This window comes from Bactrocera neohumeralis, chromosome 3 (genome assembly GCF_024586455.1).
Source record: "Bactrocera neohumeralis isolate Rockhampton chromosome 3, APGP_CSIRO_Bneo_wtdbg2-racon-allhic-juicebox.fasta_v2, whole genome shotgun sequence".
NCBI lineage: Eukaryota > Metazoa > Arthropoda > Insecta > Diptera > Tephritidae > Bactrocera > Bactrocera neohumeralis.
The window spans coordinates 4236943-4256074 of NC_065920.1; the positions used below are offsets into that span (position 1 = coordinate 4236943).

At 38.2% G+C, this 19132-nt stretch overlaps 3 protein-coding genes across 4 annotated transcripts in view; 1 reads left to right on the plus strand and 2 right to left on the minus strand.

Annotated features, from left to right (window-relative positions):
• LOC126754078 (SUN domain-containing ossification factor) overlaps positions 1–2702 on the minus strand; it is a 53223-nt gene extending 50521 nt beyond the window's left edge. For both annotated transcript variants that reach the window (XM_050465964.1, XM_050465963.1), the window contains exons 1-2: positions 2240–2702; positions 1588–2097 (exon numbers count right to left, since the gene is read on the minus strand). In XM_050465964.1, coding sequence (XP_050321921.1) covers positions 1588–2097; positions 2240–2298 — 569 coding nt within the window. In that variant the 5' untranslated portion in view covers positions 2299–2702. The remainder of the gene's footprint in view (positions 1–1587; positions 2098–2239) is intronic.
• Positions 2703–3056: 354 nt separating this feature from the next.
• Positions 3057–4944, plus strand: LOC126754096 (cryptochrome-2). Its single transcript, XM_050465994.1, has 2 exons — positions 3057–3820; positions 3878–4944. Exons 1-2 carry the CDS (start codon positions 3157–3159, stop codon positions 4813–4815), a joined length of 1602 nt encoding a protein of 533 aa, XP_050321951.1. The 5' UTR covers positions 3057–3156; the 3' UTR covers positions 4816–4944.
• Positions 4945–4997: 53 nt separating this feature from the next.
• Positions 4998–6261, minus strand: LOC126754112 (uncharacterized). Its single transcript, XM_050466022.1, has one exon. The coding sequence runs from the start codon at positions 6009–6011 to the stop codon at positions 5010–5012; it is 1002 nt and encodes a 333-aa protein (XP_050321979.1). The 5' UTR covers positions 6012–6261; the 3' UTR covers positions 4998–5009.
• Between the last annotated feature and the right edge of the window lie 12871 nt (positions 6262–19132).

Sequence of the window (19132 nt, forward strand, 5' to 3'; positions counted from 1 at the left end):
TGGGTTCAAGCAAATTTTGAACTTGGGCATTGCGGCCGGAGTTATTATGAAATTATTCCCTGGAATTACTAATTCATGAGTACTTTTTTTTATAGCTTTTTATACATTTAACTTGCTGTTTCATCCAAAAATTGTTATTATTAAGTTGTCATTTGCCAATGCAATTAGGAGTACACAAGCTTTTACAATTATTATTTTTTGATTATACCGTTAATTAGTAGCATTCAAACGAAATTGCGGAAAATATTAATAATTAAATAAGAAGACATGAAAAATAATAGTTTATTAAGCTACCCCATTTTGGCAAAAGCAATATTTGGCACACAGGCATGTAAAATATTCGCCAAAATTTCATTAGTCGTTAATGAACTGTGTCAATCTATAAATATTGAGGATTTTCTGACACACATTAACAACAACAGAAATATTTATAGTATTTTCCTTATTGCAGGCCTCTTAGTTTTCACCCCTGCTTGTTAATGGTCATTTTTGCATTTCATATTTAACTTTTCACCTGTTTTTTTTTTTTTATTTTGATTTTGCATATTTTGAACGAAATTCCGCATTAAGAAATTGTCGATAATTGCGAGACGTGCATACATACATATGTAGTAACATGTGTGTATATTTACAAATTGTACTTAAATACTACAAAGATGCCGCTCGCCAGCCAGTTGTTTTGTGCAAAAAATAATGCAATTTTAAAGTGTGGCCGTAAATATTTTTGAAGAAATGTGTTTTTTTCTTTCCAAACGCCCCTCTTTGAGTACGAAGGTACATATGTATGTATATGTATACTTATGAATGGTATGTATGTATATACTAATTTAAATTAGCTGAGTGCAAAGTGTAGTGAAGTTTACAATGCCAAAAGATAAATGAGTAAATATGTTTACATTCGTATACATATATTAGTGTTATTATTACATTTTATCAGCAGAAGTTCACAGTGCATACTGGACTTTACTATTTAACAATACAACATTCATATTTACTTTTCTTAGCAAGGCATGAATAAGTCGACGAGTGAGCGTCTGCAGAAATAAAGCTTGAATTGTAGTAGTTTCCTCAATGATTTGATACGCGACACGAGTGTTCTAAATATAAGTTATGGGATTAATTTTATAATTGTAAGTTTGATAAGAGGGCAGAGTGTGGAATTAATATTATATCGCGCACATACAAGCATTTACAAACATAAATGTATTATTGGACGAAAAATTATATTCAATTATTGAGGGAAGTAGTTTTACATAAACAATGGGCGTCAGTAAGGCAGTCACGACGCAACCACAACAAAGTTATTAATGAGGAATGTAAACAAGTATTTAGATTAATTTCATACGCAACCACTTAAGTATTATTTAACATGTATCATAAATGGTTATTTAAAACGTTTAACGCAAGTAAATCGTCGCATTTGTAAAAAAAATATAAAAAATAAGTTGTTATAATACATTTCATAATAAAAGAACATTTCTGAACGAATTTCATCAGTAATCAGAAAGTTCTGTGTGAAATGATGATTAAATGCAAGTTTACTCTTCAGAAATTAAATAGAAATAGATTATACATAGAATTACTTACCTTTCCTGCACGCTCTCACGCTCTACTTGCACATTTTGCAAGTCATCATCGAGTAAGGCAGGTGCCTCAACTGCTACAGCAATCATTTCCTCATTCTCGTTTTGATGCGCTGGTTCAACGGCTTCATTTATAATTACTGCACTTTTTTCACGTATTATATCATTATCACTTGCACTTGCACTATACATAACACTACTTGGCAACAGCCAACCTTCAGCCGATTCTGTTACTGGCTCTGTTGTGCTGTCGTCGACAACATTGTTTGGCGCATTAGCAGCAGCTGGAGCAGCTGTTTGTGGCGCTTGAATATGTTCACCCTCATTTTTTGTTAATTTTTCCACTTCTTCATTTATCGGTATAATTTCTGCATGCGCCACTATTGCCGGCGGTGCAGCAGCTGCTTTGTGCTCAACAGCTGCGCCAGCTTCAGTAGGAAGCGTTGTCGATTCATCACTACATGCAGCTACAAATTTAGCATTCTCTGTGAGAAACACAAAGAAAAGAAAACAACTGAAAAGAAAAATATTTAATTTATTTTATTAGTAAACCAGACATGTAAATATTTTGTAAAACATATTTTAATATACATTTTAAAGTATATGTATGCATGTATTGCATGCAATTGTGTATGGTCAGCAAATTTTGCGCTCACCTCGAAATACACGTCACCGATAGCAGACCCAAATAAGCTAATTGCAAGTTTATACGCATATTTTATGCATTCACACATAATACGCACTTTGCCAAGTATATATTATAATTTTGTAATTACTTCTATTTCATTTAAAACACATATTTTATCGGCTTGCTCCCGCGTCACTTTTTGCAATTTTTTTCTTGTTTTCCAGTATCTGCCAGTACGATGGGCACACACGCTCACCGCTTTCACTACACTTCTGCAACCGTTGCTGTATTCACTAATAAAAACATTTAAAAGGCGAATTTTAGGCACTTTTCTTTTGCATAAAACTTTTTGCTCAAGATTTTTCGCCTTATCTTGCTATAATTCGACTGCTAAACGGTGCAAACTGTAATTTTTTGAATGAAATATGAGCTGCAGGAACAAGAACCTGTACAAGAATCAACTGGAAGCCGTTCAACGAAAATTAATCTGCAAACAAAAAAGAAAAAGTAAAAAAACAGAGAACTGTCAAATCGGAAGACAAACGTCAAAATGCACAAAGCTGATTGGAAGTCACGAATGAGCTGTTAAAGCAAACGCAAGTAAATACAAACAGTGTTGTTTCTTCCAATTGTCCGAGAGGTTTCAGATGCAAAATCAGATGTTAATTTAATTTTTTACGTAAACAAAAAACCATTAAATAAGAGGCGAAATGAAGTTAATAAGTTTAAAAGTATGCTATAATTTAGATATCATAACGAGTGCGTTTTGATTGAGAAACAAGTCGGGGATATGGGAAGAGTGCTGCCAAGTTTCATGTATACTTCCAATTGGAAATGTAATGTTATTTATAAGAACAGCTGTTATATGTTCCGCTATTTGACTGATTCAAGTGCATTTTTCTCGCGTAAAATTTTTAAATTTGAATTTATTTCCGGCAATGAGCCATGGAGTCGAAAACTACATTGGTGCATTGGTTTCGCAAAGGACTACGTGTACATGATAACCCAGCATTGACTCTTGTTTTCTCCAAAGCAGTAAGCCAACCCACAAAATATTGCGTGCGACCGATTTTTATACTCGATACTGCGTTGCTGGAATGGTTGCGTGTTGGCGCGAACCGTTGGCGTTTTTTGCAACAAACACTAGCAGACTTGGATGCAAATTTAAGGAAACTAAATACGCAATTATATGTGGTGCGCGGTACACCAGCTACAGTTTTTCAACGCATCTTTAAGGAGTGGCGTGTGAGTTTACTAACCTTTGAAAGTGATATTGAGCCATATGCATTGAAGCGTGATGCAGAGATTCAACGTATGGCTAAGGCAGCTAGAGTAAAAGTGGATGTGTTTTGCTCGCATACCATATATAATCCAGAATTAGTAATACAAAGAAATGGTGGCAATGCGCCACTAACATATCAGAAATTTTTAAGCGTTATCGAAAAATTAAATGTGCCATTGCCGGTGGCAAACCCCGAGAGATTGTCAGATGAACAAAAGCCAACAAAGGATACTATGGAGCAACAAAACAGTAGTTGCTATGCATATCCAACATTAGATGAACTTGTGAAGCGGCCCGAGGAGTTAGGTGAAAATAAATTCGTTGGCGGTAAGTACTTACAGGGCTTGGAAGTCTTTGTTAATTTGCTTATACATTTTATTGCAGGCGAGACGGAAGGTTTACGTCGTTTGGATGCTTCGTTGAGCAACGAATCATGGGTTGCTGCTTTTGAGAAACCAAATACTGCACCGAATTCGCTTGAACCCAGCACAACTGTGCTTAGTCCCTACCTGAAGTTTGGTTGCCTCAGCGCACGCTTGTTTCATCAGCGTTTAATGTCGATACTTAAGCGTCAAACCAAACATTCCAAACCACCCGTATCATTGTTAGGACAATTGCTCTGGCGTGAATTTTACTACACAGCCGCTGCGTCAGAGCCAAATTTCGATCGTATGTTAGGTAATAAATTCTGCATGCAAATACCATGGGAAACCAACGAAGTACATTTATCCGCTTGGACGAATGGGCGTACGGGTTATCCATTTATAGACGCCATAATGCGTCAATTACGTCAGGAGGGTTGGATACATCATTTAGCGCGTCACGCTGTTGCATGCTTTCTAACACGTGGTGATTTATGGATCTCTTGGGAGGAGGGCCAAAAAGTATTCGAAGAATTACTGCTCGATCAGGATTGGGCATTGAATGCCGGCAATTGGATGTGGCTCTCAGCCTCAGCATTCTTTTATCAATACTTTCGTGTCTACAGTCCGGTTGCTTTCGGCAAGAAAACTGATCCAACCGGCGCTTATATAAGAAAATATGTACCTGAACTTGCCAAGTACCCAGCAGGGTGTATCTATGAACCTTGGAAGGCAACTTTGAGTGCACAACGCGAATATGGCTGTGTGCTGGGCAAAGATTATCCACATCGTATAGTTATTCACGAAACTGTGCACAAGGAGAATATAAAACGCATGACAGCGGCTTACAAAATAAATCGTGAAGTGAAAGAGGGCAAGAGTCCAACCGACGGAGGTGGAAAGGACAAACGTAAAAAGGTAGGAAGTAGCGCACAGTTGACAAAGAAGCTACGTACCTAAGACGCATACGACGTAGTAGTATATAGTAGTGTAGTCTTTTTTTGTAGTAATAAGTTACTATATTGCAGAGCTTTGTTATGTTTATTAAACAGTTAAGTTCATTAAAAATACACTACCAATGACATAATATTTACAAACTGACATAAAAATTTGAAAAAATAATGCATTAAATATCCCTTGCAAGATGCGTAGATTCACTTCTCATAAACGCAAATTTGCATATCGTCTGCTTTGTCCTTATCATTTGGATCCAAGCGGTAGCGATAAGTTGAATCACGCAGCATACGCTTGGGCATAATGATCTTGATGCCTTTAAATTCGAATACGTTGTTACGCTCCTTCGGTATCGGTGGCAATTTGAAGAGCTCATCATCGCCGTAGGCGTCAATGTCGACAGTGCCCTGCTTTTTCTCCTGCTCATTGGCGAAGGCATCTATGTCCACTGGTGCCTCGCAAATCACTTCCACATCGTCGATGGCATTTTTTGCCTTCGTTGAACTGACTGCCACAAATTTCTGCTCACTGTTTGCATTATCCACCCCAATTGCTTTAATTGCTTCCTCAGCGTCTATTATGGTCTCCTGTTTGGGTCCTTCTGCAGCTGGCACTGCTTCAGCCGGCATTGGCACCGCACTTACAGCACCATCACCGAGTGGTTTCGCAGCTGCTGCATCTTCAGTTTGTTCAGTTACTTTTGTGGACATTTTCCGCGGCAAAATCAAATCAGGCATGTCTTCATACATCATATCGTCGCCGTAGCCATCGATATTGACAACCGTCGGCATTGTTCGCATCAAAGGCAGCACTGGATTATTGTTTTGCTTGGCTTCGTTAATGCGTTCTTCCAGATCCATATGTGCCATGCGATCTTCGAAGTCCATACGTCCATAGCCGCTATTTATGTCCACAATTGTCATTTCGGGTAGCTTATCCTCTTTGGTTGAAGTCGGTTTCGCCTCGTCTATAGGCGCAACGTCGTTCAAATCATTACTATTGTTCTTGTTGGGTCCACTGCTATCCACAACCGCCTCGGATTTCGCTAAAACGTCCGCCGCCTCGTTGGCTAACGGCATTTCGTGGCTGCTGAAGTTCGGTTTTGGCGCCGTGGTGGAAATGACTCGCATCAGCGTTGATAAGTTGTTCGCCAATCGATGCGGTTGCATCCATATTTTCGCAGCGTAGCTTAATCGTGACATTTTATTTGATTTTTTTTTCGTTGAAAATTTGAAAAATATATTTAATTCCTTGTAATTCTGCCGCTGTCTATTAGGAGGTTTAGTGTTTTTCTCTTTATAAATTCTGTTATTTTAAATGCAATTCTTTTACGCAATAATACTAACTTGAAATTTATGTACATATATGTATATGTAAATGAACGATTTGAGAGTCGCTTCTATGTTTTGAAAACTTCATTTCAAAAAAGCATTTTTTTACTTTAACATGAAAAGCATTCAAAAGAGAAAAGTAATTTTCTCAAAGTAGTTATGTGAACAATATTTGCTTTAAAATGCATATGTATGTATGTATAAATTGAGGTTAGATTTATTCTGGAATATAGACTGACTTATTTGAAACAAGGCTTTAAGATCGCCAAGTTGTCTTTGTGCTGCTTAATATTCTTTTCCAGTTTACGCATATCTTTTTTTATGCTTTTCTAGGGTCGGAAAACAACTCTGAAGTAATTTGAAGTAATGTTGCTAAGAAAACGTTACGTAGACCCGATTGTCGTGGGAGCGGCATATGTAATAGCTTGCTCTCAGTGCAAAGTCTGGCAACGCCACTAAGGTCTCCGATTGGCACCTTAACGTCTTAAACGATTTCGGTCCAATACACTATAACCTTCCAGCCGTTTCTTCCCTTTCAAGATAGCTTTTTTTCTAAATACATTTTGAGGTTATGTTCGTCTCCTATTGGGGGCTTCAATTCAGAGGAGGTCTTAGCGTTGTAGCATCTTTGTACATCACGCAAGTAGTTGTCTTCTTGCTCCCTCACTCCCCATACGACCGCGATTAACGCCAACTGACTTCCGACAGGTACTGACCGCCATTCACAGTGGAGCCTTCAACACCTTCACCGACTCCCTTCCCGTGAATGGCGTTCTTGGAGACAAACCACCACCCATCGCAGACGAAGAGCGCAGCTTCGTCATGGATATTGTAGCAGGTTAAACTCTTCCTTATCCAGAATAGACCCCGGCATATCCAATGTATGTCCTACATACAATGAGTCCCCTGCTTTACGTTCCCATGACACGGGTCTACGACCACCGGACCCGGATCTATCCGGCCAAGGACTGCATCCCTTCTGCCGCCAACCCTACAACATCTAACACCTTTTTCCCTTTAACACTTACCGATCCAAACGACCCCCTTGGTCGAAACAGCACGTTTCCTAGGCCTCCCGTTAGATGGCGTCGACGACAACACAGATAACCCTTACCATCCTAACGGGGACTAAGAAACCGTTAAAACAACAACAGTAACCGTTTTCATAACAGTCGGGTATAAATAATCGGAACGGTCCCCGATTTTTATCCGGCCAAAGACTCTGAACTCGGCATCATTCCTCGAAATTACTTTAGGAATGTTTTCTGCTGCTACAACAATAACAATAATAATTTCAACTTCTGTTCATTCAACCTCTGTTCGTTAGACAATGCTTTGCTCTTAAGTTTCGCTGAGCCCTTTGGTCTATCACTAGATATATTCGCTTTGAAACCATCACCTTCTCGCAAGATACTCTCTCCCGAACTAAAGTTCCACATGTGTCGTCCAGCCTTCCAACAAGAAGTTGCTTGGTTCTGATGATGATTAAATTTGGAATCTCTTTATCGAGTTTGACACTGTTTTGTTCCTTCAACAATCTTGAAGCGTTCGTTTCTTGTATTTTATTTGGTATCCGAAATTATCGTAATTGAGCTCATTGATCATTCCATTACACTTTAAATGTTGGATATTTGCTATAATGAAGCTGGAACTTATTCTTGGCCTAAAACCGCAAGCTAGTTACAAGAGTAAATGCATGCTAGTGTTGAGAAATTTCTATCTCACTTCGCAACGCTCCAATCAGCTTAATATAATCGACAAGAATAATAATATCCTACATTACCATGTCATTACACACACACCCACACATACGTACATACATGTCTATATACATTTACGTATCCGTGAGCCTAAAGCTTTAGGCATCCAACGGCACCGACAATCCAAACACTCGGGCGACAATCGAAGCCAGAAAGTGGTTATCCTCAGCTCAACTTCTTGCCTCCAGCTGCAACAAAAGTGCAAGCATTGCGGAGGAAAATCAATTAACACAACGTACATGCCGAGCCGAATGGCAAGCGGCCGGTGAGGTGGTAGGCTTCGAGGCTTTCGTGGTGACACGAATAACAATGGCCCACGAATATGAGAGGTAAACCAAATAAACAACTTGTTGTTGCATTAGCACAGGCGCTCACACTTACACACACTTAGCGCCCGGTGAGTGGGAGAAGGAATTGTTGCAGCTTCACAGCTGTCCAATCAACCTAATAATTATCAATTTCTTGTATAATCCGAACAAAACACAGTCGGTCCTATGTACAGTTGTGTGTGTTGTTTGGTACTTGGAGGTGTTGTAATTTAGTTTGCCCGTAAATGCCGGACATTTTCTAATTTCCTCAATAGTTGTGCGAATATTTGTTGGAGCCGAAATGCTGCTGTTAGTACTGAGCTTCCATCGATGGCATGGAATTAGTTCAATTTGGCGGCAATGGGTTCAAGTTTGGTACCAACGTGAAATGAGATATGAAAGAGGCTTTAAGAGCGTCTTTCGCACATATTTCGCTAGAGTAATTTGGCTTAGTAATAGTAGGCGCTGGGTAAATGTCTTCCTTTCATTCCCGAGGTGAGGTTAGGTTCTTAACTGATTCGTACACCTCTCTTCTTTCTTCTCTGTCTCTCTATTTGAATATCCAGTGAGAAAAGTGAGATTGTGCTAGACTCACAGTTATTTTCCCGAAATATATATGATGAAAGAAGAACGATTTGTCTACCGTTCCCACGAAAGTCGGGTTTACGTAATCGGAACCGGTCCGATTTGTACAGAATAACGTTTCTCAGCTGTTTTTAAGTGTCGATCTGTCTCAAATTGTAACAGAATGTATTCATACCGCCCGAAAAGTTTTTAGACTCACTTCTTGAGACCAACTGTCGGCAGCGTTTGATGAAGTGACGCGATACGAAGAAGTTTTTGCTTAGTTGCGTGACCTTCGACGTAGTATAGAAACCAAAGGCCAAGGAATAGCTGAAATAGTGGATTTCACACAACGAAAGTGCTCGGAAGAAGACGAAGCCTTGTCTTTCGAACCGAAAGTTGATGACTACCGTTTTCCGGGATTCACAGGACTTCATAAAGCGAAATATTTGGGCTCATTCAAAGCTAAATTGCTGAAAAAGCACCAAAACATCCACCATGTCAACGCGTCATGTCACATCTCCGAGGCCGTCACGGTCAAATTGGTTGAATTAAGCTACGACCTGCTGCCTCATCCACTATATCCTTTTCGTTTCGTCCTCCTCTTGTTTGCAAACTTTAAAAACGCTCTACCGGACAGAAATGAGTAGTATGAGAAGGTTACGCCGCTGAGAAGACATACTTTGAAGACATCCAGAAAACGTTTCTTCAGACGCGTTAGATAGGTTGAGCAGGTGTAACGTTTATAAACAGTTTTTTTTCAAACATCTGGATTTCTTACTGAAGATCACTGTTCTTCCATTTTGCAACGGTATCTTATGTTCGATTCCACTCGAAGTTAGGTCTTCCTTATTTACTCATATTCCGTTTTCCATATAAAGTTATGTGTACCGTCGCACGTGCAACAAAATTACTAAATATGTTTTTGTTTTTGTTGCCATTTCATAACTGTGCTGCATTGCATTAATTATTACTAGATTTCATTTGCAAATCATATGTTGCAAGCACAAGGTACCAAGCATGCTGACAATAATTCGAAATTATTTATACTTGTGTCTGTTTATGCAGGAACATTCTCTCGCTTGCTGTCGAAGTGTGCCGAGTGTTTATCGTCGCATGTTTGCATATTTTAAGGCGAGTTAGCATAATTTTAGGCGCACAAGCTTGCTACTTTATGTTTATTCATGCTGTGTGTGTATGTGTGTGTGTGGCATGTGTTGAAAGGAATTCAACTAAGCACATGTTTACTCATACACATACATACACACGTACACTTATTTATATTTGTGTTGTATACACACATATTTACTTATAATGTATTTATGCCACAATATTTATGTGTCAGTGTGGTAAAATTCTGTTGTCATTTACATTTTACACTCGACTTGTGATTGTTATCACAACACACATACACACACTTACATAAGCATATTTACATTTAATATATATTATGCATATATGTTTATCCTCCTGTTTACTTACACAAATACACAATTTTCATAACGGGTTCCACTAAGAATCCACTTGAAATTTACCTGTATAAATTAGTTGGAATTGCAATTAGGTCCAACAAATTGGCGCCTGAATGTATGCTATATGATATATTAGGCGAAAAATCACGGGGACCCCGTCCTGTTGTGGACCAATAGGTTTTTATGTATCGGCGAAGTCGATTAAGTCTACCTTAATCTATTGAGACGGCTCAGTCTGATCACAATTAAGTCTTAGCGAAAGCTGGATAGTCAAAGGGAAAGTGTGACGCTACTGTTATCTCAACTTCTTCAACATGATTCAGATGAGATCAATTACTTCAATGCAACTCTTTTGTTGTAATCTTAGCCAGTAGAATCTCGCAGTCCTGCAAGTGCTTCTGTTCCTATAACAATAACAATGATACTTTAAAACTAAGCTGCATCTCATTCCGCTCCATCAACTATACCCGACGAGTCGTTTTTTACTTTTCGTAAGTTTCTCTTGAGTAACTTGAGTCCTGAGTAACCCGGAGCTGCAAGCACTGCTTCGAAGACTGTCAATTCTTCGTCACTGTGTTCCGTGGAGCTTCAGAAAGCTTAACACCACTCCTGAGCTCTCCACTAGAGACCACTGGCCTGAAAACAAGACAAACGGCACTAATCTTCCTAATTCATTCCAAATAGAAGGATAGTTTTCTATCCTTGGGATTAACTTAAGACTTAGCCAATTGTTTTTGGAATTAAAACTGCTAAGAAATTTCTCGTTCTGTTGCAAATAGGCCGAGAACATCCACAAGCGGCCCATAAACTCTTCTTTTGCAGAATATTTCTTTTAAGCACTTCAAGCGGGCGATCATAGGACATTGTCGCTTTGCCGACTTACATAGACTCCATATATGGCCGACAATTCTTTTCGTACTAGTTCATTAGGACATTATGGGCTTGCCTAAGTTATTTAAAATTTCGTTAATGGGGAGTCATTATCAAATTTAATGTCTTGATTTGTATTTAGTCTTTATAGAAAAGAAATCCAAACTTCAGAAAATGCTGAAGAAAAGCGGCATTCTACAAAAACTCAGTTTTATGACGACAAAAAATATAATGATGCAGACAAAAGTAGTTTTTGGAAATTTAAGCATGGCCTCTGTAGGTTAGGTTAAACTGGTAGGCCAGTAAGGCACGCGTAGACCAGTTTTGGTCATTTGCGATACCAGGTGGAGTTCACTTCCTATGTCCAAGAGAAGTAGTCATCCTTTAGGATGCCTGCGCTTGACGCTAATTTTAACATACTCTGCGGTCTCACTATCGATACCTCTTCCAGTGTATCATACCGTGGGGACCCGGCTGCTTGCTAATGCGGGATAAGTGCACAAAAGATGCTCCATTGTTTCTTTGGTGCTCTGCTCTAAACACTTGCTGCAGCCTTCTCGATCTGTCAGCTCCATTCTGAGGGCGTGTGTCGTTACCAGTTAGTATTCCGATCATGTTCCTACAGTCTCTTCTATCGAGTGCCAATAGGAATTTTGTGTACTTCCGATCTACCGTTTTGCACATGACTTTTGCAGTCTTGCACCCAGGTAGCTCGTTCCATCGTATTTTAATTTTCTTTATCATGCTTCTGTCGAGATCGTCGAATAGACAATGCATGGATTTCCCAATGTTTATCATGTTTTCGGATTTTAGCCGTACACCGTTCTTGGCATTTTCGTTTACTATTTCATTCCCCCGATGCCTTTGTGACCTTGGACCCAGTAGAAGTGAAGTTGCTTACTTCTGGCTTCCTGCTTTCCAAGATACTTCTGTCCGATATGCGATACGAGGTTACTGCTTTGATTGCTGCTGCCAGCAGGTGCATAAGAGGCCAGCTTCGCTGCTTTTGCAATAGCAAAATTGTACGAAATATGTACATATGTATATAATATAGTTGTCCGGCAACTTTGCTGCGCAAAGGTCTATAAGTGGCAGGCTTAGCACTAGTTCAAGAGCCGCCGTTGGAGTGGTTCTTAGAGCTACCGTTATGCACGCCACTGCGAGCCTCTGAGCCTTTCCATTGCTTTCCGGTAGGTGAATTTCCGTAAGCCTGTCCACCATACTACTGCACGGTGGAGTTTTACAACCACTGTGTAGCATCAGGTCATGAGATAGGGAGAAAGGCCCCAGGTTGTGTCGAGCATCTGCTTACACGCATATAAAGCATTGCTGACCTTTCTTAATCTTTCATCCACATTGTGTTTTCCCAGCAGTTTGCTGTCCAAACCTACCCCAAGATATTTGGGGCGGTTCCCTGGTTGTATTCCACAAGCAAGCCGTTGTATTTTTATATACTTATAGTATTCTCTTAATTTTATGAACCGTTTACCACATTCAAGCGCTAGCAAGGGATTTGATTCAGATATCTTGGCCTGACAGCATAGATACTTCGGAAATATTGAAGATTATATAAGTTTATCTTTTAAATCAGGCTTTTTAACAGAGAGAGCCATTCCTAAAAATTTTTATTTTATGGTACTGAATATATTAATTGAATCAATAGATATTGCTCTTGATGTGTATATGACTTCGGAAATAAAATAATTTAGCATCACTAAAAATGTTCCATAATTTTCAAACTAGTTACTATGCTTTTAGTCATTATAAAATTAGGTGAAACACACTCTCGATGCAAACCCAAAAAAATTGCAAGTTAGCTTGAAAAGGTTTAAAGTTGCATATATTTAAAATTAAATATAACTCATTGAAATCTAAAAACTTGCAAAATAGTAGGAAAACTGTTATCAACTTACAAACTAGTTACTTTTCATTAGCTGCTTTTGAAACTAGTTACTTTTCGACCAGTTCATTTTGGACTAGTTACTTTCGGACAAGTTCCATTGAAGCTAGTTACTTTCGGGCCAGTTTCTTTTGGACTAATTACTTTAGGACCAGTTAGTTCCTTTTAGACTAGTTACCCTTGAAACTAGTTTTTTAAAACTAATTACTATGCAACCAGATACTTTTGAAACTAGTTTCGATAAAAAATTAATTAACAATTGTTCTAACATAAGTATATTCGTGTAACAACGCAAGGTCCCTTGAAGTACAGATCGAGTAAGAGAGTGCTGTCACAAAAGCTTAGGTTCGGTTAATCTGCCAGGCTAATGACGCTCGAAAACTGGCCTGTCCTTAAGTTTGTTGGAAATGCCCCGAAATTCCTTTTAGTCAACCCAACTTCCAATTAATACATGAACTCTGCGTGCTGCTTTACATAAATTCCTGTAAATTCCAATCTCTTAATTCAAACAACTTTCGCCATATTTCTACTATTATGTCGTGTAATTGTTTTCGGCTTCCTTGTGAAGCTTCCTCATAAGCTCACAGTATACGTAATAGACTCATGCCAATCCAACATCAAATACAGTTAACGCACATGGACTTCGGAAGAAGTGCAATAAATATTGCCTTTGAATTGCTAACTTTACAGTTTTTTCGGACAGACACACAAGGAAATTTACTTAAACACCGTTAAAAAAAAATATAACAAAAGAACACCAAAAGACACCGTTCGGCGATGTCCTTGTGAGTAGTCACTTTTTCGTCGGTATGCGTGTGACGGCACAGCGATGGATTATCTTAATGTTGTCCGCTCACTAACCGGCCATTAATATCGACTGACTACCGGCCGGTTGGGTTCGCTCTGCTGCCACAGCACACTTTACCTTTTGTACCCGTTGATTTCCTTTGCCCTCTGCCTTTGGCCAGTCCAGACTGGCCCTGCTCGACATGCAGTCCGGCTAGCTTTCATTACTTCCTGCGCAGCATAAATCACGTTTCACCGGGCCACCGACGGAGTTGGCTTGCATTTTTTGATTTTCGGCCATTTTGAGTGTGTGCTTAATATTGTGTATCCTTTGGTCGGTCGGTGAATTATCGTATGCCCGTATATTTGTACGTTGCTCCCGGATATTGGCAACGCATATAAATTGCCCAGAAGGTGCATAAAATCATACGAAATTAGCAGCTACAACACAGTGCCAAAAAGGCCGGCCCACATTGTATTGTTTTTGTACGTTTCTTTCAGTCTCCTGGCTATAAATTCTTAAATTCTCATCCACTTGAGCGGCCCATGGAAATTACTACTTTTGAATGTGTCAAGGCCATTTCCAGAGCGAGCAGTGATTGATAAATGAATGTTTTCGAATCAAATTTTACCTTTTTGGCGTCTACCAAATAATTATTAGAGCTTAATTATCATGCTAAATCCAATGCTTAAAGCACTATTTCTGAAAACTGCGACAAAGCTGAATTTTGATATTGGCAGATGTTTTTCTCTTATATTTTGCTATGGCTGGCTGAAATCCAAGTATTTATCGAAAGCTTCCAACGATTGTAAAGGTTCTATAAGTTAGCCAGTTAGCGCTTCGATAATTACGGTTCAAAAATTCTTTGTTTTTCCTACGAGAATCGGTTCTACATAATCGGAACAGACACAGATTTTTATTCACCGAATGGTTTTACAGTTCGAAAAGATAAAAGATTTGCAAAAGCTTCCCTGAAATCCTTTTAGTATTTGGTTCATTGTATGCTTCACTCAACTCTTGAATTGTTGATGTGCTCTCAACAGTTCTTCGAACGTTAGTCACCAGCCTAAGTATCGAATCTAAAAAAAAACCAAATTGTCTACTTAATTCTTTTCCTAGCTGGAAACTCTTTCTGCAGCCAATCTGGCATCAGGGACTGACAAAATCTATCAGTCGTAGTCTATTAGAAGAGGTTGCGATGGAAACGGCAATAAGCTGTTGCAAAATCTCTTTTTTCTCAGATTTTTTTCTTTTCTTCCGATCGTGATCAAAAGTTCTTTTATTTATATGTATGTAGCTATTGAATAATACGAACTATAGAAAAACTTCTGGTTCAGTTTGTTGAGCGTTCAGTTAGAAAGATGTTTTAAAATATATATTTTTCTATATTTTTCAGATTAACTGTGATTTCGAAACTTGAAGTGTTTTTAAAAAGTGTTAAAGTGGTTAAAAATTGAAATTTGTGAAATACTACACCATGCAAGGCGAAAAGAGCTGGTGATCTGTTCTCATAAAATGGGTGAGTGGTACAAAAAGTTTCATTGTAGTTAGTCTTACGAATCGCATATCCTTAATTATTACTTAAGTGTCCGCCGTTCCTACGACAATCGGGTCCACAGTACCGGAACGGATTTTTATCCTCCTTTTAGGTCTATATCTTCATATCACAGTTTTGAAATAATTGCAAGTTAGCTTGAAAAGGTTCTCAATTTACAAACAAGCACTTTTGTAACTAGTTACTTTAAAACTAACTGAAAATTAAATACTTACTAGAAACTTGCAAATTAGTTGGAAAACTGTTATCAACTAACAAACTAGTTATTTTTCAACCATTTACTTTGAAACTAGTCACTTTCGGACCAGTTTTTTTAGACTGGTTACTTTCGGACTAGTTCGTTTTGAACCAGTTACTTTTGGGCTAGTTATCCTGCAAACTAGTATTTTTTAACTTTTGAAACTAGTTACGATTAACAGTTTTTTGCATAACCGTCAAGATTTATTTTGCTTTCATTTATTTCACATATTTTCCCTTTTTGCTTCCTCTTCATAGCTCTTTGGCAAATTGTTTACACTGGCTGACCTACTTATTTGGCTATCTGCTTTGTTTTTGGTTCCATTTCAGCCTCTAGCTATGCTGTAGCTGGGACGCTTGTAAATTTATATATATTCGTCTGGAGGCCATGTTCAAAACTGTTGTTCCTAACAATTTAAATGACAACCAACTTTTTCTGTTAGATCGTGTTCGTGCTAGAGGTTATTAACTAAAGCATTCTTTATAAAAAATGTACCATAAACCTATTGAGAATTCCAAACACATCTACGTTGAATGGAATGAAATAATGAACTTAATGTGTTGCACAGTTTCTATTTTCATAATTTTTTCTAAGTTTTCCATTTAAAGATTACAAATTTCCCTCTCCTCTTTCTGCTCACAACAACGCTGGGATTGCATTCATATTCGGTAGCCAATAACGCCTTGAAGTAGGCTACATAAATTGCACTTTGTCAGCGTGTAATGAAAAATTCCAGCAAATGCGTTAATAAAAAGCGAAAGAAATGCATTTATAAAACTCTTGGCGAACACTTGGGACATTTTTCTGAGAAAATTCCACACGCCGGTGTACGGTGTACATAGCAATTCTCGCAAGTGAGGGTAAATATAAGTTATTTATATACCGTACCAGATTATATTGGTGTACGTAAGTGTGTGTTTTGTGTGTAGGTGTTTATAGTTATGCAAGTGGACTCGGAATTGCCATTGGCAATCGATAACCATTCACAAAGATTTCAATGCCATACACATAACGGTAGTGGGATTGCCGTGACCTTGGGTAATAAATTGCGAATTATTTGCGTTACAAAAATGCGCCAGTGATGAAAAATGAATTGCAAAAATTTAAATTAGAAATTATTGAGTATAGTTATATGATAGAATAGGGTCTTGAATGTTTTATTAGTTATTGTACTAATTAATCTTCGAGGGATATTAAAGTCCTTTACTTGGATAAATAAATATATATTTTTTTTAAATCGACTCAGTCCAATTACTTTCCGTACAGCCAAATAAGCTGTTGAGTCAGTGTAAACAATTTGACACAGAGCTGGGAAGAAGAAGCAAAGGAGGGAATTTATGCAAAATAAATGTTTTTAAATTCATTGAAAGCAAAACAAATCCTGACGGTTATGCAAAAAATTGTTAATTAATTTTTGAATGTAACTAGTATCAAGGAAATTAGTTTAAAAGTAACTGGTCCAAAAGTAACTAGTTCCAAAGTAACTGGTCCGAAAGTAACTAGTCCAAAAGTAACTGGTCCGAAAGTAACTAGTCCAAAAGTAACTAGTCCAAAAGTAGCTGGTTTCACAAGTAGCTAGTTCCAAAATAACTAGTTTCTAAAGTGACTGCTTCCAAAGAAACAGGTTACAAAAGTAACTAGTTGATAAAAGTTTTCCAACTAGGCGCTTTTGTAGGGCCGGGAAGAGGTCGCTAATGAAGGCCGCAAGAATGCGCAAATCCAAAATGAAAACTATGCTCATTAGCTTTTTTTACATCAAAGGCATCGTCTACCATGAATTTGTTCCCCCTGTTCCTCCAGTTTTACGTGGATGTCCTTAAGAGACTCAAACGAAGGGTCAATCGGGTCCAACAAGATATCGCTGCCGATTGGAAGTTGCACCACGACAGCACCGCCTTTCTTGTGAACAGCTAGCTAACCAAGACCGGCATCCCAACGCTTCCGCAGCCTCCTTACGATAGCAACGGCTATCTTTTGAACTTCTATATGTCTCTAAGTGAACTTGCTATTGGTTTTAAAAAATTTGCCAGGTTCCGGCTGAGGAAGTAGCTTGGAAGAAGAAGATGTACAATAATTTGAACATCACCTTTTTAAATGCTCTTTCTTTACTAGATGAAGTCTAAAAACACCTTAGGCCTCACACTTTCAGTCAGGTGAACTTGCGGGAATAGAAATAATCGCCTCAGACATTTTGTGATAAGTTTAAGGCCCTTTGTCGGTGTATGAAATGCTAATATAAAGAGCTGCCTGGATTCTACTTAAAACAACTCTGCGTACATCCAGGGTTGTATTTGTAGCCTGATTTTTTTCATAACACCTTGTTGCAAGTAGAGCGTCGGAACATAATATTTGTCATTCAAACAAATATCCTCTGTGCACATTAAAATTTTATTACACTTTTCTCATAATTTCACTAAGTACAGTTACTCGGCGTGTATGACATTTATTTAATTTACACTGCGCACAGAGTCGTCGTCATCATCATCGTCCTTATAATTATGGGGAACGAAATTTTTAGCAGTCATCTCAAAGGAACCTGAGCACTTTTTATAAATTGAATTACACGAATGCAGAGAAACACACACACACACACACCTCGCTGCAAGCACACTTCCACACGTAGCAAACCTCAATGAAATTATACCCTTTGTGCATGCATTAGATGCTGTAAGCGCCTCAACGTGTCTGAGAGACTCTCATTTTGTGGTTCCATTGCGACGTGCCCACAAAGTGTAGCTTGTGTGATTTTGTTGTGTTCTTGTTTTTTTTAAATTTTTTTATTTTTGCTTGCAGACCCGGGGAAATGTAAAATTCGCGCATTTAAATCGTTTGGAAATGTACTCCAGGGACTTGTCAGGTGGGTGTGGGTTGCCAAAATTTCAAAAGAAAGGCAGAACAGTCGAACTACAAAAGCGCAAGGTATACCTTTGGGCGCTACAAGCCCACAGGTATTGGCTCAACTGCAGTCCGCCATTCGCAGTGACGCTTAAACAAGTAACGGATTGGCTATATGCAATTGTAGCTGTAACGTTACACTTCCATATATACTATGTATGTATTTATGTGTACTTATGTTCATACATATATTCCTTTGTGTTTGTTGAACAAGCGTTTTAGCGGCAATGTGTGATTTCACGCCACTTCCAACTGCCAGTGCTTCACACCATCTTTCCTTCAGACGCATATCGGCAGCTTTTATGTGCCGATTTGTTAAACAGCGTTGCCAGTATGTTTGCATATTAGCATATAGTATATACATATACATACATATATGTATGTACATATATGGTATGTGGGCCTAACTATATATGTATCTGATAATTGAAATAACAAATTTAGCATTTTAATAAACAAATGTGGGTATATACAAAAGTCTATTCACAACTGCTTGTATTGTTTAAGAGTTAGGTTTGTTTGATAAATCAGTGATTTTTTACTTTTTCGTTTCTTTTCCTCGGAAATATTTATATATTTTGTTAAATTTTATATTTAAGTCAAAAAAGTAGTAGAAAAATCGTCAAGTCTCAGTAGATCCAAA

What these genes read in the sequence shown, in the direction of transcription:
- LOC126754096 (XM_050465994.1), top strand. Translation starts at nt 3,157, where the DNA reads ATGGAGTCGAAAACTACATTGGTGCATTGGTTTCGCAAAGGACTACGT. An exon ending in TGAAAATAAATTCGTTGGCG is followed by an intron (nt 3,821 to 3,877) that starts GTAAGTACTTAC and finishes ATTTTATTGCAG; the next exon opens with GCGAGACGGAAGGTTTACGT.
- LOC126754112 (XM_050466022.1), bottom strand. Translation starts at nt 6,011, where the DNA reads ATGTCACGATTAAGCTACGCTGCGAAAATATGGATGCAACCGCATCGA.